The sequence below is a fragment of the Histoplasma capsulatum genome (genome assembly GCF_000150115.1).
Source record: "Histoplasma capsulatum G186AR genomic scaffold supercont2.2, whole genome shotgun sequence".
In the NCBI taxonomy this organism is placed as follows: domain Eukaryota; kingdom Fungi; phylum Ascomycota; class Eurotiomycetes; order Onygenales; family Ajellomycetaceae; genus Histoplasma; species Histoplasma capsulatum.
In genome coordinates, this window is record NW_025544802.1 from 2223150 (window position 1) to 2245555 (window position 22406).

Sequence of the window (22406 nt, forward strand, 5' to 3'; positions counted from 1 at the left end):
CACCTTCAAAAATCAACAGGCTGATAGGGTCTATGTGACTCTCAAGGGACGCGTTTTGCGCAATTCATACGCTCTACCTCGGATCCAATCAAACGCCATTGATAAATGAGAATATCGACAGTTATCGAGAAAGAAATTCAGAAGGCACATTGACATCTCAGTATTAGTTGTAATGAAGAACACACGTGGGAATTAACACCAGCCTCCCCGACTTTGCCCAGAATCACAATTTCGCAACTAGACCCTGCTCAATTTCCTTCTTCGCCTCCTCCCGGAGCAGCCTCTTCAAAATCTTCCCACTCGCATTCTTGGGAATCGAACTGACAAACTTCACACCACCAGTCAAATACTTGTACCTAGCCAGCTTCGCCCCCGCAAACTCCTGCAGCTCCTTTTCTGTCACCTTCTGACTGGCTGGGCCAGGCTGACGCACGACATAAGCGCGCGGATGTTCAATTTTCTCCTTCTCGCCCCCCTTAAACGACACACCAATGACAGCCGCGTCCATGATCAACGGATGCGAAAGCAGCACGGCTTCAAGCTCCGGCGGAGCGACTTGGAATCCACGGACTTTAATCAACTCTTTCTTCCGGTCGATGATGTACCATTTCTTCGTCTTCTCGTCACAGTAGCCGATGTCCCCGGTCTTGAACCATTCGCCGTCGAAGGATTGAGCGTTCGCGGTGGGGTTTTCGAAATAGCCTTTGATGACCGTGGGGCCGCGCACGCAGATTTCGCCGCGCACGCCGTAGGCGGAGATGTTTTTGCCCTCGTCGTCGATCAATCTAGTTGATGTCTATTAGCTAATGCAAAATAAGAGTGCAAAATAGGGGGGCACGTGTCGAAAACTCACTTCATTTCAAGAGATGCCACGGGCCGCCCCACAGACCCTGTATCGTCATTTTCAGGATAACGGAACATGGTAGCAATGCAAGTCGTCTCAGTCATACCCCAGACCTGGGTGTAAGTCGCGCCGGGACCCATGATAGATCTAAACGCAGATTGGACATCCTTGTCCAACGGCGCAGCGCCCACAGCGCCGTTCCTCGTCTTTTTCAAGTACGAGGCTTTCGCATAGGGTGATTTCACGATAGCGACAGCCATGGGGGGAACAGTGCTGACGTCAGTAACGTTATATTTGTCAGCTGCTTCAAGGAATGGCAACAGCTCAAAGCGACGCATGATATACAACGTATGGCCGGCCTTAAGAGCGCCGACATGGGTTGATGGCACAGCTGCGGCATGGAAACATGGAAGCGCTATGACACGGGAAATCTAATTAAATTATTATATATACAGACGTATCGATTTCCTGATATTCTTTCCACGAGTGAATTTTGTTTCCAGTCGTTGTTGTAAACAATCAAGGCAATAACGTAACGTACCTGATACCTAGCCGTCCTGTATTCATCCACCACGGTATGTTGTGCGATGAAATTCTGGTGGCTAATATTGGCCGCTTTCGGCAGACCCGTTGTCCCACTGCTGAACAGCCGGGCAGCTGCCGTGTTTTTACAAGTTTCGGGGTCATTGAAACGAACCCAATCCGCCTCGCCGTGCTCTAGAAGCTCGGTCCATGATTTATGGCCAGGCGGCAAGGGCCGACCTTGTGTATTGAAAACCCATATGTTCGACGCTGGGATCTTGGTGTCATTTGCAGCAGCAACGAGATTGTCCAAGATTTCCGGCTCTGAAATCAAGAATGATACTTTCGCGGTCTTGATATGATGGGTAAGTTCGAATTGCGTGTAGCCTGGATTAGTGCCTGCGAAAACACCGCCTGCGCCGATAGTGGCGAGAAAGATCATAGAATAATAGATCTGTTGTAGCTGTTAGTATGGAAATGTAAAGTAATATAAAAAAGTATCAATTTCGTATTCATATTGAGTCCTTTATTTCTTTATTCTCCTCTCCCCCCCCCCCCCCAAAGGTTTTTATGGAATTGTCTGGAGTGTGTTAGAGAGGTATCCACACACATCATTAAAGGAGTGTATATTGAGGCAATCGCCCTTTTCGAATCCAGCAGCCCTCAGCCCAGCAATAAGCTGGCGGATAATCTTTCTCGCTTGATTGCATGAAATCGAGTTAGAAGGATCTTTGGCATCTATGTAGACCTAGAAGATATCTGTGTAAGTGATCCACATTTGAAGTTATCTTTTCAGTTCAACGCAAACAAGAGAAGCCACTGCAAAATCGGAGGTTTAGGGGCCCCCTCACCGGTCTGTCTTGGTCATACGACGGGTTATCAAAAATCCACGAGAGTATATCATTGGACGGCAGGTTTGCGTATTGTTCTGGCTTGAAATATTCCATATTTTCAAGGCTGTGGGAAACCGCAAGTTCTTGTCTTGTTTGAAATATCCGATTTGCAAGAATAAAAATAAAAGAATGGTAGACGCTTCGCAGGCGTTAATAACATAAGAATAAGGACTATGCGTATTTTCGCGGGAAGCTCTGAACACTCGAAATTGAAACTGTTTGACAGAGCAAGCAGTACTATAATCTTAATGGAAGGAACAAAGCTGGTGGAGTTTATGACGAAAAAGTGGCACAACCAACCGACGTAAACATCAAGATGGAGACCGACAGTTTATACAAATTTCGAGGTGTAGGGATAGACGGGAGACCGGAGGTAGCATCGTGGGTCCTATTTATTGGCAACATTTCTCGGGACATGAGGGGTCCGATTGATAATGAACTGAGATGCATAGCGAAGCTACACAGTCTCTGCATACGCTCTATACTAGAGGCCCACTCAAGCGTTCATAACATCCCCCACAAAAAGCCATCTTCCAAGAAAGGTGAGGGAAACTCAGAAAACGGATGTGTGGGGGGGCCGATCACGACTGTGGCGTCGTCTATGCCAAATTGGTCGCAACATGGTTGAATTGAATTGAACGAAAACCAGAGGGAAAAGCAAGGCTAGGGAGACCTATCATATCCAACAGCCGAGGGGCCGGCAAGCATATGTGGGGATTGCTCGCGTTTGTGAACTCCTGGGGTACACTGCACCACCTTCACCATCCTATCAGGCCGAGGAGCAATTAGCTTTTAAACAAACAGTATATAAACCGGGGAACTGGGTTGGCTGCCCCGCAAAACAAACCCGAGGACCCGAGAGAAAGGATGCAGCGGGCCTCGGCCCGCAGAGATGGTTTTTTAGACTTCGAACCCTACTGAGCGATTCAAGCAGAACCGAACTTTTGATATTGACACCCCGCTGTGGCAATTGCAACGATACAATATCTTCGTCGGATTTTGAGAATTTGAATACGAACCAAGCTGCCTAGAGCCTCGTTGATAGGCAGATAGTAAGCTACGATTACCCATGGATATAATATCCCCAGCGTTCCGTGGGTTAATTAATTAAAAACCAATTGCTGAGCTGTTCCTGATGATACAGGGAGGTGTGCGATCCTTTGGGATCTTTAATCAAGTCATCGTGGATACCGCTACCGCATCAAATATGCATCCTCATTAGCAAGCTTTCATTGATTGGATAATTTGATGTGGGTGCCGTACCTGATTAGCATTACTCATGCCCATATAGTGGACACCTTACCCGGAGTTGCCGATTCAACGCAAACCATAGGCCTGCTTTGTTGGATGGATTGTCGGCTTGAAGTAGACGCACGAGCGGGGATCCGCTTGAGGATTGTTGGAGCTGCCTGCTGATTTATACCCACAGGAACGAGAGAACATTTCTCGTTACCGCTGGTACCTACTTCTTCTGAAATGGATATCCTGCGTAAGAAGAAATGCTGGCTTGAGAAAGCCAGTTGGGCCAATACTCTTTCACATTTACGCATGTCACGCATATTCAAAACCTCTCTTGATATTTTTAGCCTGCGATGAGATTGTTCCCGCTAGGGCCAAGCAAAGGCAGTTCGTGAGCTGTGATTGATGAATTGTTGTTGTGACATTGTGGTATGCGAACATCGTCAACTCTCCATGGGATGTTTCATATCACCAGTCAGACAGTAGCTTCAAACATAGTTGCTAGCCCGAAATACCTGCCACAAGGGCCGAAAAATATCGGAGATCCAGTTAAATTAAGCGCCGACGACTGCTATTTTGGAGATCGAGTCGCGCGCTTGAAGAATGCAGGGATTTGGGGATTTGCATATCCTCCCCTTCTGTATAAGGTGTTGCAACAGAGTTCCGCAGAATGAGACCACACATTTCTTCCATGTCGTTATATCAAAGGAGACCCCCAGTCATCCATACTTCGAAGCCGCCTTATACTGATATTTTCCTAGGCAGTTTTGAAAGCTCAATACAGCTATGTGCTCGGTTCAAAGCGCCCCATCCGCCAAGTATGGGCATGGATTATGAAGGATGTGGATGCACGGGAAAGATATCAGCACAGCGGCTACCACACGATATGCATTGGTAATATGTTTTCAAGCCGGTATATGAAGCTGTACGCGACCCGGATCACGCGCGATCAGTGATTTAAAATAACTATGTTATCGTCGAAATCCAAACTGCAGATTCACCTTCTCGTGAGACCGAGATCCTTGCACCCTTTGACACAAGTCTGATTACCCGAGCCGCGCCATGATTCCCTTAATTCAAGATTTGTCTTGAATTTGAAGGTCTGAATGGATGCCATCAGTTCAGTGTTATGTCACATCTCCATCCTGTAACTAGTTGTGTGGGTGGCACCCACGACCCCGATTGCTTTACTATCGAAACTGCGCGCATGTTTCAGTCTCACAACTAGTTCTGACTGTTGCTTATATTATATATATGCATGCATGAAGATTTGTTCATGGGAGACAAACTTCCGTATTATCCCTGAATACCATTTTGCCTCCATTCTAGCCGGGGACGCTTTGCCCAGTAACTATCACATCCACATCATGCATGGATATCTGGAAAGCTCCAACGGGATAAAATAACTATATAACTAGATACTTTGCATCCTTCAAGTGCATGAAACAACATTCTCAAAGCCTCTCTCACCATACATCGCATTCTCGGGATTGCGATTTCTTTTCTTTTCGATATATAGTTAAAGAAAATTGGGCATTCTCATATAAATTTCTGTTGTAAAGAGAAAAAGAAGAATAAATGCTGCCTCGAAGGGCTCTATTTTTATTTTATTTTATTTTTATTTTTATTTTTATTTTTATTTTTATTTTTATTTTTTGACTTACTGTAAGGTCTCCTTCAGTCAAGTCATGCTCATGGCAACATAGGAAGACAAAGGACATGCAATCAAGCAGCCTTGGGGGGAGGGGGGAGATAGAAGAAACCGGGTAAAATGGGGAAATCCCAAGTATTTATGCATTTAGATATCTAAAACCATTTCCATCCCCATTCCCCTCCCCGCCATAATCACACCAATATGATATCATCTCTTGGTTTGTCTGTAGTAATAGACATTGGAAGATGTCAGGAATAATGACGGATAAAAAAAAAGACGGGATGGGTCCATCCATGCTTCAAAGATATTAGCCTAACCAAGTGAACTACAAATACAACCCCTCCGGTTCGCCCTCGCTCTTTGTCTTCAGAACCCGTTCCCTCGCTGTGCGGAAATCAGCCATCTGCACACGCATCCGTCGCTCGCGCAGCGCCATCAGACCTGCCTCGGAGCATATGGCCTTAATATCCGCGCCGGAAAGGTCGTCCTTTTGATTGATGAACTCGTCCAGATCCACGTCATCGCCCAGGGACATTTTGGAGGTGTGCAAGGTGAATATTTTTTTCTTGGTGTTTTCTGTATGCGTGAGAGGGGAGTTGGTGGGATTGGGTTAGTTAAACACACGGTTGGTCGGAGAGGACACATTAAAAAAATGGGGGGGATAAAGAAATAAAAGAACTTACGATCCGGATTCTCAAACAAGATCTTCCGATCGATACGTCCTGGGCGGATCAGGGCGGGGTCGAGAGATTCAATCTTATTCGTGGCCATGATCACCTTGACGTCGCCACGATCGTCGAAGCCGTCAAGCTGATTGAGTAGCTCCAACATGGTCCGTTGCACCTCCCGCTCGCCGCCTGACGTAGACTCATATCGCTTTGTTCCTATTGCATCGATTTCATCGATGAAGACGATGGACGGGGCATGTTCGGCAGCCACCTGGAAAATCTGGCGGACTAATCGAGGCCCGTCACCCAAGTATTTCTGTATCAACTCACTGCCGACGATTCTTAGGAATGTGGCGCTTGTCTGGTTGGCGACGGCTTTGGCTAGTAGTGTCTTCCCCGTTCCCGGACCTCCGTAGAGAATGACGCCCTTGGGAGGTTTAATGCCCATTTCTTCGTAGAGTTCTGGATGGAGAAGAGGCAGTTCGACCGCTTCTCGAACTTCCTGGATCTGCGACTCCAGCCCGCCAATATCTGCATAGGATTCCGTGGGTGCCTTGTCCAGTTTCATGACGGAGACCAACGGGTCCGCGTCATCGGTTAAAACGCCGACGACGGAGACGGACTTGTGATGCAGCAGGATGCTCGCACCCGGTTCCAGGAGGTCCTTGTCGACAAAGGACATGATCGAGACGTAATACTCGGGCCCCGTCGCGGTAGAGACGATAGCATGGTCATCATCGATCATCTCTTCCAGATTACCTACACCCATGGGGCTTCCGCGCATGTCATCGACGCGATTTCGCTCGTCTGCATTTCGATCCGTGGTCTCGAAATCATCACTGGTTGAGGGAGATAAGGATGAATGAACCTTTGTCTTGCGAATGCGCTCCTGGTTCTCGACATATTCCTCTTCGAGTAGTAGATGGTCGTGGATGGTTGCATGCGGAGGTATTTCAGTTTGCAGCGGGAAGTTGGGTAGATGGCAGGGAGTTTTGCTGAAGCGTTGGGGCCGGCCTGCTTACGCTTCCTCCGGCCGATTCTGGTGGTGGGCTGTGGAGGAGGTTCATACTTTGGCTTTTCCTTCTATTCCGGCGGTAGTAGTTAGTATAAGTAGATCACCGCGGAGGAAGTAGTAGGCACATGAGAAAGTGGGAGAATGGGAGGTTGCTGCGATTGCGGATATGCGATAGAAAACTGTACCTTCTTGTCCTTCTCATCCTGGCCATCACCCGGACCACCGCCGCCCATATTTGACTGTTGATTTCCCTGCAGAAGTCCCCACGTCAGTATCAAGAGTACTAGGAAATCCAGATTGGCTGAAGCTATGAAATGATGAGGCTAGCCAACAGACCATTGTGGTAAGCTTAGGTTGGAGAGGTTAGAACGCGGCAAGGAGTAGTTTCCTTCTTCCTTCTGTGTTGAAGAGAGGACGATGAACCGGAGAAACGGGGGAAAAAAGGCTGAATTCGTGAAGACGTATCCCTCGAGGTACAGGTAGTTTGGACAAGCACCTGAATACGGATAAGGAGGAGGGAGGGAGGAGAAGGAGTTAGGGTTTGTTTGAACGAAGTTGTATTTCTTGAGGTTCGGTTTCCTTGGGAGCTGGCAAAGCTTGCTAGTTTAGTCAGCGTCCAGCATCCATGCAGGTGCCAAGCAATACCGATCATGTGATCCTCGAATCTTGGACATTGCCTGTTTGGGTCTGGGCCCTGCAGCCGAGACGCACAGACGCTCCCAACCACGTCAGGACGGATAGCTTTGGTGTCCGTCCTGTGATACTTGATACTCTTACATACAGAGGCGATGGAATGGCGTGGAATGCGGTGCAGTGTGCGACATATCTATGTATCTTACGTATTTCTCAACAGCCATGTCCAGCTCCATGTCTGCTTTCACGGGTCCGTACCAGATGATGGATATTTCCAGGTAACAAAAACTATATTTACCCTGTAATCAGATCAATCTACTGCATACGCAGTAGTGCAGCAGCCAGGCAATGCCGATCAGGCCCTCTGCCCTATCATTCTTCCACGGCAAGGCATCAACGGCGGTCTAGTTTCCCTCCCGCTCCCAAAAGAAGGTCAAGAACCATCTTCCGTGGCATCCAATCGATCGACAACGAAGGTTGTCATTTCACCCTACGTGTAGCTGCCCAGCGTGTTGTGTCTCATGAACGGAGGTCTTTCTGTGGTGGTGGTGGTGGTGGTGGTGGTGGTGGCTATTATTGTATATATTTCCTCTGTCCTGATTCAAGCCAGAGCTACTAGATGATGATGGGCTTTCTAATTAAAGAATGATATCTGTATGGCTGCAGCCTTGCCCAGCAATACAAGCAATACGGGTCATGTAATCGGGTGTTGGGCCCACAAAGCCAATCGTGAACTAGCCTTATGAGCCGCTGCCTGTCACCACGAAAAGCCAACACCCGGCATTCTTACCCCAAAGCACTTCTGCCTCTTCTTCTTCCCATTCTTCTTCCTCTTCCTTTTCCTCTTCTTCTTCTTCTTCGAACTTTCAACGTCTCCTCGCAGTTTGGCCATCCTCTCCACCTTCTTCTCTCAAGTGTCTATCCTAAAAGCATCCAACTCAGTCTGGCATCTCTGCGTTCCAGCATTCCTCTTCTTTGTGTCAACAAGTCCCGCCTCCCCCTGTCATCGTATTGCCTCGCATCACTTCGCTCCTCCCAGCCCAGGTGGATCCCTGACTCACTTTACTCCTGGCTTTGAGTGAGCTTCCAGTTCTTCTTATTTGATATCACCCCGAGTTGCTGTTCCGAACCTCTCTTTCGCATTGGCCCTCCAACCAAGCCGCTTATGCGTTAGTTCCGCTTATACGTTAGTTACTGAAAACCTGGTATGTGTGGTTAGCTCTCTTCTAGCCACCAAATGAAGACCATATAAATATATGTATGTATATATATCCCCGCACGTCTCTTCCTTGACTACCTGAAAGTCTCGGCCCCTATCAGCTCTTCTAAACTTCACACTCCTTTGAACCTACACCCCTATCTCGGTTTTCATTGATTTTCTTTTATGCTTTTGATAACTGATACCGCGGGGCTTCCAAATTATCTATCCAGAGGAAGTCAATCAGTCCGTCGCTCTTGCCCTTCGTCACAGCGTTTTAGGGTTCTCGACCAACCCACAAGCATCCTCTAGAACACCGAACTGCTCCAAACCACGAAAGGATCTTAAAGACCCACCACAAATATACCCAAAGAAATATCACAAAAAACCCCCCCTTTTTTTTTTGAAAGAACCAGATATCCCTCTCATTTCACCATGACATCGAACCGTACCCGCCGTATCGCCAAGGAGCTCGCAGATATCCATGCAGACCAGCACTCGCAAATCTTGGCTGATCCGGTTGGGGGCGGAGATGATTTGACACATTTGAGAGGCTCCTTTCGAGGGCCTCCCGGAACTCCCTACGAGGAAGGAACCTATTATGTTGATATCAAGATACCCTCCGAATACCCTTTCCGCCCGCCTGTGATGAAATTTATAACCAAAGTCTGGCATCCGAATATCAGTAGCCAAACTGTGAGTCATGAGTGCAACGTACCCCGAAAGGGACCGTACGCATCTTCAAAACCCCCACCTCCTCGCAGAAATAGTAAGGATTTTTGTGCTAAGGCATTTTTTCATGGTCATGTCATGTCATAGGGTGCCATTTGCCTCGACACTCTCTCTACCGCCTGGTCTCCCGTCCTGACCATCAAGTCTGCTCTGCTCTCCCTCCAGTCCCTCCTCAGCACACCCGAACCTAAAGACCCTCAAGATGCGGAGGTGGCCAACATGCTTATGCGAAACCCGAAGGAGTTCGAGCGGGTTGCCCGACAGTGGGCTGTTCAGCATGCAGGCGCCCCCAAACGGCAACTAGGTGAAAGTAGCGGCGGCGCCACTGATGAATCCATCCGTAAACAGCAACTAAAGTCGAAGGAAGAGGAGGAAAAAGAGCAATTGGCTGCGTATGGGTGCCCCTTTCCGATCTCTTACCCCCTTCATTTCTGTTTCTAGCAAGCTTCTACCTATTTATTTTATATTTCTTTCTTTTAAGCTCTCCGCTAAAGGATTTTATGTATTAACCACATTAACTACAGGTACGACGGCTACAACAAGGACCTCGTCGATCGATTCTGTCATATGGGATTCGACGTGTCACGGGTAGTATCGGCTTTCAAGTATGTTGGCATTGATCGGATGGATGGCGAGGATTACGAATTGGAAGAAGCATATATGGGTGATGTTACGGCACGTCTGCTTGGGGAGCCATGAAGGGATGCTCTTATTATTTTACCTCTATTTCTTTTTAACACAGATACACACCCAACCTGTTATTCTGCATGTTGCATTTGAAAATCTATGTGGAGAAAGCTCCTTTTTTTGGGAGGGGGAAGAGTAATCCGTTCCACACAGCCCTCAAGTTCCAATGTTTAAATCTCTGTTTCTTTTTGCTTGCTCTTTCTTGATTGGTGTTCTTGAGAGCCCTCCGTTCTACGCATGTTTTTTTATTACTGACTTCCGCCAATTTTTCTGTTGTTTTGTTATCTCCTTTCGACTATTATTGCCTCTTGTTATTACATCCCTCTCGTCCAAATCATATTTTAAATATGACACAACCTGGAGCATATTGATGGAGGAGCGGGGAAGCGTATGGTGCCTGGCGAATGATCTGTTTCCCTTTGCTTCTAACTTCTTTTTTTCCTCTCAAAGTCTATCTTCCTATAGCCTCTTTTCTTTTCTTCATGTTATCGTTTGTTTGGAGCAAGGAAACTGAAAGAGTCTCTCGCATCTCCCTATTGTGGAAATTTTTGTTATTACTTACCTTCACTTCTTTGTGTTTATTGGTTTGAGCTGATTTGATTTCGATTTTTCGATTGATTAATTGATTGGTGAAATGAGTACTTTTGGTCAGGGCTATATAATCATATTTTCAACAATACCACGCTTCGTAAGCATTATCCGGTTGTAGGCATGCTCTGGCGTTGATACTCGCAATTAAGTTTCTTTGAGTTAGTTCAGGGCAGTGACATCAGCCATGGATCGGCAACCTCAAATTTGAAGCTCCCAACCTCACTTTCCCACCAAAAATGGTATACCAATAACTGCCTCCATCAAAGCCCAAAGCCGATTTTTCTGCATGTTATATATCAATCATGCTAGAAGCGTTGTCATGAAATAAAACAACCACCAAAACCGCACCCTCCCTCCTTCCCACTACCATGCTCGAAGACGAGATCTACCGCACATCATCGCAGTATCGCCTCTGGTCCTTCACCGAAGAATCCCTCGGCTTAATACGGGCCAATTCCAATACCGTTGCCAGCGAACGTGTTAAAGATGCGATACGGCGTGCTAAAAATGATGCGCGATCGCAGCAGCCCGCAACCACAGGTGCTAGATCCAGTAGCGGTACCCCAAATGCGACCGGCGATGCTGATGATGGAAAAACTGCAGAGGCGACGATAGGCAATGGTGAGCAGACAACAGAGAAGGAGAAGGATAAGGAGATTGAGTGCTTGACGATGGAGGAGGAGCTGGAGTTGGTGAGGTATTATTGCGAAAAGACGATGGAGTTGGGCGATGAGTACAAGCCGCCGTTGCCGACGGTTGTTAGGGTATGTTATATTTTACATGATATAGTTCTGTTATCACTGTTTCATCAAGTCGATGGATTGGGGGGAGCCTACTCAGGAAGCGCAATATTTCTTTTGGCCATGAATTAGCTGTTAATGAGTTGCGTATGAAAGGCTACTGCGATCCAATACCTCCGCCGCTTCTATCTTACCAACTCCCCCATGACCTATCATCCCAAGTCCATCATGCCCTGCGCTCTCTTCCTCGCTACAAAGACAGAAAACTACTACATGTCCCTGCGCTCATTTGCGGAGCACATCCCAAACTCTACACCAGAGGATATCATCGCGCCCGAATTTCTCCTTACACAGGGACTTCGCTTTACCTTTGACGTCCGCCACCCGTTCCGCAGCTTAGAAGGTGGAATCATGGAACTAAACGCCATTGCGCGAGGGGATGGCGCTCCGGGCCCACACCACCCTGAGCAAACAGCAGCCGGTCTGCAACAGGCAATCCAATCGCTTCCGCCGCCCCCTCCTCTTACCCTGGCGGCGGCGGAATATCCAGACCAGAAGAAACCCGGTGGTAGTGGGTCCATTACCTCTCGCATCGCCAAGGCACATCATAACACTCGCGAAATACTCCGGTCCGCAGCACAATTGACGGATGTATATTTTCTCTACACACCATCTCAAATATGGCTTTCCGCTCTCCTCCTGGCCGATAGGCCGATCGCGGAATTCTACATCGACACAAAACTCATCCCATTACCGTCTTCCACCTCACAATCGCAATCGCAATCGCAATCACAGCCCTCAAAAGACGTCTTCTCAGCCCTCCGCACCAAACTCTCCCTCATCCTCAACTCCTGCTCCACGATCCTCTCCACCTACCAGACGAACCATATGCCATCAACCGCACCCGCCACTATGAAAAACCTCAAACGCATCGGCAGAAAACTATACCATTGCCAGAATCCGGAGAAGATTGACTTGCGAAATTTAAACCGCGCCGCGAAGCGTGAGGGTTCCTCTGCTGCTGCCGTGAGAGGAACTGGGACTGGGACAGGGACACCTGCTGCCGCAGCTGAAGCTGGCGCTGGTGTTGCTGGTGATGGTGATGAAGCGGAACTGCAGCGAGCGGCGAAGAAGCGGAAGCTGGAGAGGGAGAGGTTTCAGCAGGAAGGGGCGAGGCTTTTCGGGGGAGATTTGGTGGAACAAAGGAAGAAAAAGGCAGAAGCGGATTGAAGCGATGCGCTACTACCTGGGGCGGGGGTAATTGGGATTAGCGCCCGCAGAGATAGGGGTACTGGTATCGTTGGCCCTGGTGGAAAGAGTGTTTTTGGGACCCCTTCCACAAATTATTGAATACAACTATCCCCGGGGTGGAAAATTACAGCTCATTAAGAACAGATCCAGACTTCGATACCTGCTACGCACCTATTTCGGGATCCGCATGTGATATTCATGCTCCCCATTCCGGCTTTCAGTAGGGTTGTCCCGACTCTTCCGTACGATGTAAACAACATCAACCGAGAGAGGTACAACACATGTATAGTCGAAAGCAGCTGGTGTGCGTTTCAAAAGGTCAAGATAGTCAAATTCATCTTGTATGTGGTATGATGCTACGATCAAATTTATCAGAACATACGCATTTCCTCCTATGACGATGGGGCCCCTTTGGTTTCTTATAAATTTGCTGGGGCGGAAAATTAAAATAAAGGGCAGGGTAAATAAAAGCAGGCTGCTGCTGCAAATAAATTGGAAAAAGAATTGTGGAGGGGGATTTCAAGGATTTTTCCTTTTGTTCGTATGCGGGATAATAATATAGTTATGATGCAATGCTCCCTGATAGCTTACCTGTTTTAAATAATTAACAACTACCTCCGATGCCTTATCTATGTAAGCCCTGGGGCTGGCTGTGGCTTGGATTCTGATATACTTGTGTAAACAGTTTGTACAGTACGTGGTAGTCGTTAGGTGAGTTCCTGTTTTCTGTAATCATTCACACATACGTGGGTCAGAATGGCAGTAGGCATGAGTAAATCGAAGTACGAATATATTTGTTTTTTTTTTCCTCTTGAAATATTTTGTTTTCTTTCTTCGTTTATAGAATAAACAGAAGGGTAAGAGGGAAAGAAAGGATGAAAACAAAGTATGCCCAGTGTGGTTGGTGCTGGAACATATACAGCAAGAAGGCTGGCAAAATTAACTTGAAACAAAGAGTACCGTGGATTTTTCTTTGGCTCAATGTAGTTTTAAGAAGGAAAAACAATTGAGCCCCTTTCCCATATGGTGCTTGGCCAATATTCCGCAAATAATAACAGACTCGTTTTGTAAATGCTAAAAGCCAGAGCCAGTAAGTGATAGATGATAACCACCAGCTATGAAAGAGACAAATCCCAACTTAAATAGGAAAAGAAATCTATCTAAACTTGTCCGGCCGACAACATCTTTTTTCGTAGGTAGTTCTTGTACTCTCCGATGGAACCGTCCCATCGGTGAACTGTCTTATTCTCGCAGACCATGATGTCCTTCGCTATTTTGTCCAGGAGTCTATGGTTTGGGGAAATATTATTAGTGGGGGTTCCGACTCGAGAGGGTTGAAGGTGAGGAAAAACAATCATAAAAAATTACGAACCTGAAATCGTGGGAAACAACTATAACACCACCGCTAAATGCGTTGATAGCGTCAGCTAGACTATCAATGGTAGGTATGTCGAGACCGTTTGTAGGTTCGTCTAGAAGCAACATGTTCGGCCCCTCAATTGCGAGCAATGCGAAGACGATTCTACTCTTCTGGCCCTCTGAGAGAGTGCCCATGAGGGCTGTTTGTGCTTCACCACTCAATCCGTATCGGCCCAGCTGTTGGCGCCAGTATTGGTAATCTTGACTCTTCTCTGGGTATCTGTCACGGACGAATTCGAGAGCGGATTTGCTGAGGTCGAGCTGCTCTGCGGAGTGCTGGCTGTACATTCCAAGCTTCAAGTGGGTGTGCCGTGAGACTCGGCCGCCGGTGGGGCTGAGTTTGCCTGTCATGATGCGGAGAAGGGTTGATTTTCCAACACCATTTGGTCCGACAAGGGCGGTTCTGGAGTCCATATCCACACCAAAGTCGAGGTTCTCGTAGAGGTTGTCTTCTGGCTTTCCGCTATAGGAGAATGTGACGTCATCAAAGGAGAGAACTGGGGGCGGAAGCTTCTCGACATCTGCGAAACGGAATGTGAAGATCTTGTCTGGGACGACAGGTTGGATAAAACCGTCTGCCTCCATTTTGTCGAGGATCTTCTGGCGGGATTTAGCTTGTCGGACAAGATTAGCATATGTACCAGCGGATGCGATGAATTTCTTGATGTGGGCGATTTCTTCTTGCTGCTTGTGATAGGCCTTCATCTGATTGACTTCCTGGTCATGGCGAACCTTGTGGTAAACATCGTAGTTACCACCGTAGTAGATGAGCTTGTTTTGCCGCATGTCAATCATGTTGGTGCAAACTCCGTTCAAGAAGTCCATGCTGTGGGAAACGAGGACGAGAGTGCGATCCCATTTCTTCAGGTACTCTTCCAACCACACACAAGCTTCGAGGTCCAAATGGGCTGTAGGGTCATCGAGAAGGAGTAGAGATGGTTTGACGAAAAGAGCCTTGGCCAAAGCCACACGCATTCTCCATCCACCGGACATATCCTTTGTCTTCTTTTTAATGGTATTTTTATTAAACCCCAGACCAGTTAAAATAAGGGATGCTCTCGTGTGGAAAGTTGAAGGGTCCATGGTTTCCATACGCTGAAGCAGAGAAGTTAGTATTCGCACTCGCACTCAGAAAAACGAAATAGACGGTAAATGGCGATGTTGAAATTACACACCTCATATAGGTCCTCAAGGATCGGATTCTCCGGTCCCTCTTTTTCCAAAATCTCCTCCGCTAATTTATCCAACCTGTTCATTTCGTTCTCTGCCTCCCTGACAACCCACTCAAGCGCTCCCAGATCACTTGGAGGCGCACCTTCATTCAACAGATAAATGTCGATGTGCTCGGGAATGGGAAACTCGCGCTTATCAATGGCCTTCATCAATGTCGACTTTCCGCAACCGTTTTCACCCAAGAGGCCGTATCGTCGGCCATACGTAAGCTCGAGGATTGTATCGGTAATGAGCACCCTGCCGTGGAACACGAGAGATGCGGAGTTGATCTTGACATCACGGCTGGAGGGAAGGGATGCAAGGACACCAGTCGTCACACGATCCGACAAGCCAAATTTGTCTACCTGAGAAGTCAACTTCTTGACATCGGATAGCTTGGCTGCGGAGGTTGCCGACTCTTCGGGGACATATTCTTCTTCCCCATTCACCGATGAGGCTTCAGAGGCGTTTTTTGAGTTGACTTTGGACGACAGTCTCGATGTGGCGGACTTCTTTTTGTCATCTTTTCCCTCCGCAGCACGCTTGGCCTGACGTGCAGCCTTCGACGCTGATACCATTGTTGTGATTTCCTGCCTCCTCTTCGCGTGGTACTTGAATTAAAATCAAAGTATTAATATTTCCAGATTTTTCTTTTAAAAGAAGAAAAAGAGCTGACAATATCGTTAGCAAATATGCTTAACTATTCTCGACGGAACAGGACGAAAATTTCTTTTTAAATACGACAATCTATGTCGATATTGGGGAAAGACAGAAAATATCAAAAACGAATTAGCGGAAAAATATTGGGAGGGGAATTGCACACATAGCGGGGTCTTGGCCTTATCGATAGAAAAAGGACCTGATAGTGGGATGAACAAGGGCCCAGAAAAATCTAGTTTTTAACACAAAATCAAACATAGACGACTTTTGGTAAACAGGGGGAGGCGGCCTAGAGTCTCTGGCTACCGGGTAGGAAACTCGTTAAAAGCAAAGCAGAGAGTTGGAGTGATGATGTTGGTTGACATTGAAGTTGATAAATTTTTGTCAAGGTTGAGTGGAGTTTGACGTGGCTTAGTAAGACGCCACGGCCCATCACGTGGAGCTGGAGCTTTCCAAGTTGGGCGCTTTGAGTTCCTCTTGACGTCAATTATTCCACCTTGAGGGGCCGTGGTGGATGGCGCAAAATCAAACCACGACGTGAGGCATCTATAGCTGAGGTAATTTATCGAAGAAGGGTGCTGTAGTCGGTCCAGAATCCACAATGAAAATGCAGAGGTGGGGAAGACATAGCCTTGGCCTCGAGTGGCACCGTGTTGCAGGCATTGAGAATGCAGGCAACCATTCTGATCTTGATCCAAAGATAGTAGGTATGAATTTTCTGTCTCATAGGAATTGCATTCGTTATGCTAATGACTGAATTTGGATTATTTGCGGTGTCAGGGATACCTAGATAACCCCGCGGTGGTCGCCAGAATATGAAGGTCGTAAATCATTACATTTATTATTCTATATAGTTTTTTTGTTAAAAGGAAAGCTCTAGCTGTATTTGTTTTCTCCATCTATATCCGTTTGCTCAACCGATCTAAACATTGAATTTCTTCAGGTGAAAGGAAAAGGTCATCCGACATTATCACCCGCCCACCCCGTATCATTATCATCTGGTCCTGTTTTGGAAACTGTCTCGTTATTATCGCGCTCCCTGTGGGTGTACGTTCGTCGTCATCGGAGGATGTCATTTCTAGATCTTTCTCCGTCCTCTCCGCCGGTCGAAGGCTTTCCGGAGTCCACCAGTACAAAGGGAATTGTCTCTGGATGTTGTTAAGCAGGAGGGCTGTGACGAGGATGAGCGAAGCGCTTAACATTACAAGGGGAATCAGCAGCCATCCCAGACGTCTAGTTCCCGGGTCTATGGATGCCAACAACGCACTGGCTCCGGCGGGTGGGTGTATCGTTTTTGTGAATATCATGGCCGCAACAGCGACTGCACATGCTACCGGTCCAGCAAGCCAGAACCAAGACTCTGCATAAGCATGCAATGCAAACAATTTTGCGATCCCGACCCCTATGATCGATGCGATTATTTGTCCTAGAAAAGCATTTCGAGGTTGTGCAAGTGGAGAATCAATAGAGCAGTATTCAAGCACGGCGGCAGCACCCTGTTGATAAACCGGTCAACAACTCACTATTGATACCGAAGTGAGAATGAAACAAATCAAATCAAAAACTAAGATGACACCAGCTTTTGGCTGAAACAATGGTTATAGGAAAGGGACTTGGAGTGAACAAATGAAAAATTTTGATGTTATCCGGATGGGTTGTCGACTCACGAAGCTGTTAATTATGGTATAATGCCCATGTTCTTGGAAAAGGGGAATATGTTTTGTTACTGCAGAAACGATGGCCAGCCCAGAGAATACACCGACAACAGACCAGAGCATGATAAGGACATTGCCTGGTTTTCTTGGTGGTTCTGTCCTATGGCCTAAGAAGTGGGCCACGGGGCGGGGTACAAGATGCCATCGAGGATAGGGAACATAACGATTGAGAAGCCTGTCAATATCCAGGTCACAATCGTACAAGCTGGGCACAGGCATCAGATTTAGTTCTCAGAATGAATGGAAGCGTGGAAGAATGATGAAAATGAGATAAGAGGAGAAAAGTTTTAGGGAAGAAAAAAAAATTTTAAAATAAAATAAAGGAAAAATCAACGAAAAAAAAAAGAAGGTTGAAATTCCCTCAGAGGCCTGGATCGGACCACCAAACCCTTTGGGAGCAGCCAAGCAGTTTCTATATAAGAATCGACGAGGGAAACATGAGAGAAGAAATGACCAGAAAAAGACTGAGGCCCTTGAGCTGAGTCAAGAGTTCCAGGCCTGGGCATTTCGCGGTTGCGACATGCCGAGTTTGACGGTGAACAGTCAAAACATCACGGATTGGAGCGGGCGAAAGAAATCTTCTCACAGGACGCCGGGCCCGACAGCGGGAGTTTATATTCCGCCTGGTTGGACAATCGGTTTCTCCGCGGATAACACGGTGCAACGGCAGTGGGTAGACCCTGTGGAGAGGGCCATGATACTAGGCAAAAAGACCCATCTATTTTTTCAATGTTGGCGCTCTCGAAATCTTATCATCATGGCCATCTTGGACAGAAGGGACCACCGTACCTGCCAAGACCCAACGGTGGCTGAGAACTCAGCATTTGTTTCAAATCAGCCAATCAGAAGCGTCACAGCGGTCTCGTTCGGCACACGGTTATCAAGATGCCCGCAAGCAGTAAAGCGTCTATGGCTGCTGGATACAGGGAAGAAGGCGTGATTCTGCCCCATTTCGTTCTCGCCGGCAGCTAGTGCCGTTCCAAGATGTGTCACCAATCTGTATTGATTATCAGTAAGATTAAATATGGCGTTGGTTCGGAATCACAACCTCCCGAGGTTGCTTTGCGAAATGCTTTTGAGATCTTTGGAGGTAGTTTTTGCATATGCTACGAAAGCACAGGAACTGTGCTGCCCTATCTTGCTTGAAAATAATAGCTTGCAGCAGAAAGAACAAACCCCCAGAAACCTTCGGATTAATCGCCCCTTCTGTCGGTCCCGGATAACCGGTTCATTCGCAGGGTTCTGGATTCATCAAAATATAAATTACTTCGAAGGGGCCCATCTGGGCTTGGGGACACAACCTCCTTTGAAGTGCAGACTTGTACAACTTTTTCCAGATTCAAGCTTTTTTGAAGGAGAGCTAAAAATGGGGTTACGCAATGGTTGACTCGAATCATGATTTTGCCCAAATGTGTGTTTATCTCATGAGCTATATTTCACGTATCTCAAGCGGGCGAGTGCCATTCATATACCCTTTTGGAGTCGATATGTGATATTAGATAGCTGCGATAATGATACAAATGTCCATCTCTACCAAAAACCATGAGACTCGCAACATGAGGTTTCTCTACTACGTCAAATGGATCAATACTGAAAGTGGAGTCACTCGTTGTGAGGTATTTGTAAGAAGCATGTTTAACTATCATCTGAAATTTCGTAAGACATCACGCTTGCAAAGCAGATTGTGGAACAAAAGATATCGAGACCCCGCGCGTAAACTTTACTGGAATTCCCAGCCAATTGGTATTCTGCCAACAGCTGTGGGTTTGAGAAGATGGGTTTCAAACGTTCCGTCCAGCCCGTCCCCAATGAGACATCGGCATCTGCTCCACATATCTAATACTCATTTTGCATCGCAGCCCTACATAGAGGCGCACATTTTTTCCAGGCCACCCACTGCAGTGAAAGCGTCATACACATGTCATGCTATGCGGGCATGATGAGAGCTCATTGATACCTATCGGATTTTCTTTTTTTGAGAGTTCGCCAGATTGCACACTTGGATAATATGACTCTCCTAAAATCATGGCAAACTGATCGCTCGAGTGACTCGACAGCTGAAAGCATTGTGTGACGGCCAAACAAAAAATTTTAATTCTGATTTGATGGAGGTGGAAGGTTCGTCAATTCACCCCGCCCAGCTCACATGCTTCTCAGGATTATCTCAACGGGTCAAACGATTCGTCCATGGCAGCCCGAATCATTCTCTCTCACTAACGATATTTCTAAGCGTGGTCGAAGAACTGATTCGGCACACAGAGGCAAGATATATCAAGCCAATCAAATCTTCGGAAATCCTTTTGAGAGGTTGTTTGAAGGATGATGAAGAATACGTCGATTCTGTATGACAAGTGATTTAACAACATGAGTTTTTCCTTGCAAGATTCCTTGCAAGAAACCTTCATCTTGTGCAGGAGCAAACCTCTTGGCCAAACGACGGACTTTATCAACGGAATCGTATTCGAAGTCACTAGCAGACACTGGCAAGGATCCCGGGATCCCGCAGGATGAGGCTGAAGCCAGCGGGTTAACGTGACCATTCCACAGAAATGCTCCGATGTACACATGCCGATACTCAAGAGCAGTGTTGGATGATCATGACGTTGTGAAGCCTCTGGCAACAAAGAAAACAGTTATCTATTCAAAATGCTTCAGGCTCTTAAACAGTTCAAGAAGTCCAGAAGCAAAACCCCGTCGTTTGAAGACATGCTGATGAGGGATCCTTCTCAAGCTGCTAGCGAATTAGAGCTTCGGGTCTTGCATACTAAAATCAGTCTATTTTAGGCTCCGAATGCCCCTGTCTCTTATCCTTTCCTTTCCTTTCCTTTCTTTCCTTCTTTCCTTTTTTTTTCTTTGGCCCCAAGCGCCTTTAATAGGGAAGAAGCGGGGCCAAGGCATAGAATGATTGATCGATACCCCATGAGAACCAGTTGTTTGTTTTTCTAAAAATGCAGCTACGCAGACAGACTAACCTATCCTATCCAATTGGGTAACAGGCGTCCTCAGTTTTCTCTTTGAAGGGAGGCTCGTCGTGGTGCAGAGCCGTTGAGCATCCCCAGCTTCCGACGTTCCTGGCATTTTGTGTTTCTGCGGGAAACAGTGCCTGTAATCTCTCCGCAAAGTTTTGATATACCATCCGAAACTCTTCCATTTTTCTAGGCGAGCTACCGAAATATTGAGGGGTGAGAAGGCTAATAATCAAAATTGCGATGGGCCAAAGATCCCAAATCCTCCCCCTTTCCATCCTCCTCCTCCTGACCCTCACCGTCTCTGCGGCCGACAAAATCACAGATGGCAGAACTTGCCCTCCCACCGAAGCCATCGTGTACTCTCCATTCAAACCATGGTTCTATTTCTATAGCGGCAGCAACCAACTCTGCTGGAAGACATCAATCTGCGCCCTTGAATCCGCCGACGAGGCGCGCAAGCAGCAATTCGGCGCCACCGCGTTAATCATGGGTTTAATCCCATTGACTCTCAAGGACGTCGCGTGGCCTGAGAGACGAATTGCGCTCGTATCCGCGCCTTTACCGTTTGCGGCTGCTGTCGTTGTTAGAGCTCTGGGACTCGAGCCGACTGTCGTAGGTGAACTTGACGGTGCTCAAGTACAGAGATATCTGCACTGGCTGAATGGGTTTATGTTCGCCAATGTTGGGGTGCGCTCGAGCATCTGGACGACCGTGCGCGTGGGCGCGAGCCTTCTGCTTCTCTTGACAGCATATGGGATGCTGGCAGTTGTAGAAATATTTTCCAAGCGTAGCTCTCTAGGCTGCATATACCCTGTGTTTGCGGTTACTTGGTGCATAATTGGTATTTTACCAGCGTTTGTACACGCCGTGTTCGCGAAGAGGCGAGGAGGAGAAAAGGGCGACTTGGATCCGATGTCGACTGGTAGCGTTTCTGCGGTGCAAGGTGCAGACGAAGCTTGGCCCGTCCAACTTGCCTGGGGAGTATATTACGTGGCTGGAACCCTCATATTCACGTCGATAATGGCAGTAACGGTTGCTGAGCTTGTGGTGTGGGTGTTCGTGCAGATTGCGGTGACGGCAGCTAGTAAAATGTTTGCTCTATATATCTGCTTGTTGCTGCGGAACCCCGACCCTACTGCGCATCAATTACGGGGTAATGAGGAGTAGTAATTAAGGGTCGACCTTTGAGGTTAGTGTGGAAAGCTGTACGAGTTACAACTTTGCCTGCTCGCGAAATTCAACCAACGTTTTTCAATGAACAAGCAACTTTTCTGGCCATTACGACATCCTGCGAATATACGCCGTTAGCAACTTTTAACGCTGCTGTTCGAAGAAGTCATTGAGGGAACGCAAGACTCGTGGGCGGTCTGGTTGTGTTTTGAAGCTTTCGTTGTTGCATTCTACATATTATGCTACACCTTGCAATGCCACTTGATCCCTCACGCATGATGAATGATAGACAACTAGTTATCTACATTGTCAATTACTCGTAATTAAACTATTAGTTGAATACCGGAAGCCACTGGTATTACCCAGGATCAGGGTTCTTGGGTTTTAGGCCCCTAGAGCCCTCATACCCATTACAGTATTGAGAAAATACAATCAACAAACAAAAAAATTCTGAAGCAGTGATTAAAGGAAATAACATATCCAATGGATGCATTGCTAATGCAATTGCGAATAAATGTTTATTTTTACATCTTGCTGTTAGATGGTGAGCTTAGTCTCCGCGGTGGATGTTGAAATAGGACGAGACTATACTGT

The 22406-nt window shown here is 47.1% G+C and overlaps 9 protein-coding genes across 9 annotated transcripts; 6 read left to right on the top strand and 3 right to left on the bottom strand.

The window, feature by feature from the left end:
* Positions 1 to 223: 223 nt before the first annotated feature.
* On the bottom strand, positions 224 to 2676 carry HCBG_01972 (adenylate-forming enzyme AfeA; the record flags this gene model as incomplete). The annotated part of the gene is made up of 5 exons (XM_045429021.1): positions 224 to 785; positions 854 to 1275; positions 1386 to 1820; positions 1977 to 2114; positions 2560 to 2676. 5 exons carry the CDS (start codon positions 2674 to 2676, stop codon positions 224 to 226), a joined length of 1674 nt encoding a protein of 557 aa, XP_045290807.1.
* A 2744-nt stretch (positions 2677 to 5420) lies between these two features.
* On the bottom strand, positions 5421 to 8360 carry HCBG_01973 (26S protease regulatory subunit; the record flags this gene model as incomplete). The annotated part of the gene is made up of 7 exons (XM_045429022.1): positions 5421 to 5728; positions 5836 to 6659; positions 6722 to 6903; positions 7021 to 7086; positions 7168 to 7422; positions 7795 to 7872; positions 8259 to 8360. The coding sequence occupies 7 exons, from the start codon at positions 8358 to 8360 to the stop codon at positions 5478 to 5480; spliced, it is 1758 nt and encodes a 585-aa protein (XP_045290808.1).
* A 47-nt stretch (positions 8361 to 8407) lies between these two features.
* On the top strand, positions 8408 to 10256 carry HCBG_01974 (ubiquitin-conjugating enzyme; the record flags this gene model as incomplete). Its single annotated transcript, XM_045429023.1, has 4 exons — positions 8408 to 8673; positions 8900 to 9362; positions 9486 to 9790; positions 9923 to 10256. 3 exons carry the CDS (start codon positions 9102 to 9104, stop codon positions 10095 to 10097), a joined length of 741 nt encoding a protein of 246 aa, XP_045290809.1.
* Positions 10257 to 10921: 665 nt separating this feature from the next.
* HCBG_01975 (cyclin-dependent protein kinase regulator) lies at positions 10922 to 12646 on the top strand (the record flags this gene model as incomplete). Its single annotated transcript, XM_045429024.1, has 2 exons — positions 10922 to 11440; positions 11573 to 12646. 2 exons carry the CDS (start codon positions 11045 to 11047, stop codon positions 12644 to 12646), a joined length of 1470 nt encoding a protein of 489 aa, XP_045290810.1.
* An 895-nt stretch (positions 12647 to 13541) lies between these two features.
* HCBG_01976 (ATP-binding cassette protein) lies at positions 13542 to 15876 on the bottom strand (the record flags this gene model as incomplete). The annotated part of the gene is made up of 3 exons (XM_045429025.1): positions 13542 to 13954; positions 14040 to 15181; positions 15262 to 15876. 3 exons carry the CDS (start codon positions 15874 to 15876, stop codon positions 13828 to 13830), a joined length of 1884 nt encoding a protein of 627 aa, XP_045290811.1.
* A 683-nt stretch (positions 15877 to 16559) lies between these two features.
* HCBG_01977 (uncharacterized protein) lies at positions 16560 to 17326 on the top strand (the record flags this gene model as incomplete). The annotated part of the gene is made up of 2 exons (XM_045429026.1): positions 16560 to 16665; positions 16902 to 17326. 2 exons carry the CDS (start codon positions 16560 to 16562, stop codon positions 17324 to 17326), a joined length of 531 nt encoding a protein of 176 aa, XP_045290812.1.
* Positions 17327 to 17695: 369 nt separating this feature from the next.
* Positions 17696 to 18613, top strand: HCBG_01978 (uncharacterized protein; the record flags this gene model as incomplete). Its single annotated transcript, XM_045429027.1, has 2 exons — positions 17696 to 17804; positions 18039 to 18613. 2 exons carry the CDS (start codon positions 17696 to 17698, stop codon positions 18611 to 18613), a joined length of 684 nt encoding a protein of 227 aa, XP_045290813.1.
* Positions 18614 to 19193: 580 nt separating this feature from the next.
* On the top strand, positions 19194 to 20209 carry HCBG_01979 (uncharacterized protein; the record flags this gene model as incomplete). Its single annotated transcript, XM_045429028.1, has 4 exons — positions 19194 to 19295; positions 19731 to 19791; positions 19933 to 20015; positions 20057 to 20209. 4 exons carry the CDS (start codon positions 19194 to 19196, stop codon positions 20207 to 20209), a joined length of 399 nt encoding a protein of 132 aa, XP_045290814.1.
* Positions 20210 to 20882: 673 nt separating this feature from the next.
* On the top strand, positions 20883 to 21809 carry HCBG_01980 (uncharacterized protein; the record flags this gene model as incomplete). The annotated part of the gene is made up of 1 exon (XM_045429029.1): positions 20883 to 21809. The coding sequence occupies one exon, from the start codon at positions 20883 to 20885 to the stop codon at positions 21807 to 21809; it is 927 nt and encodes a 308-aa protein (XP_045290815.1).
* Between the last annotated feature and the right edge of the window lie 597 nt (positions 21810 to 22406).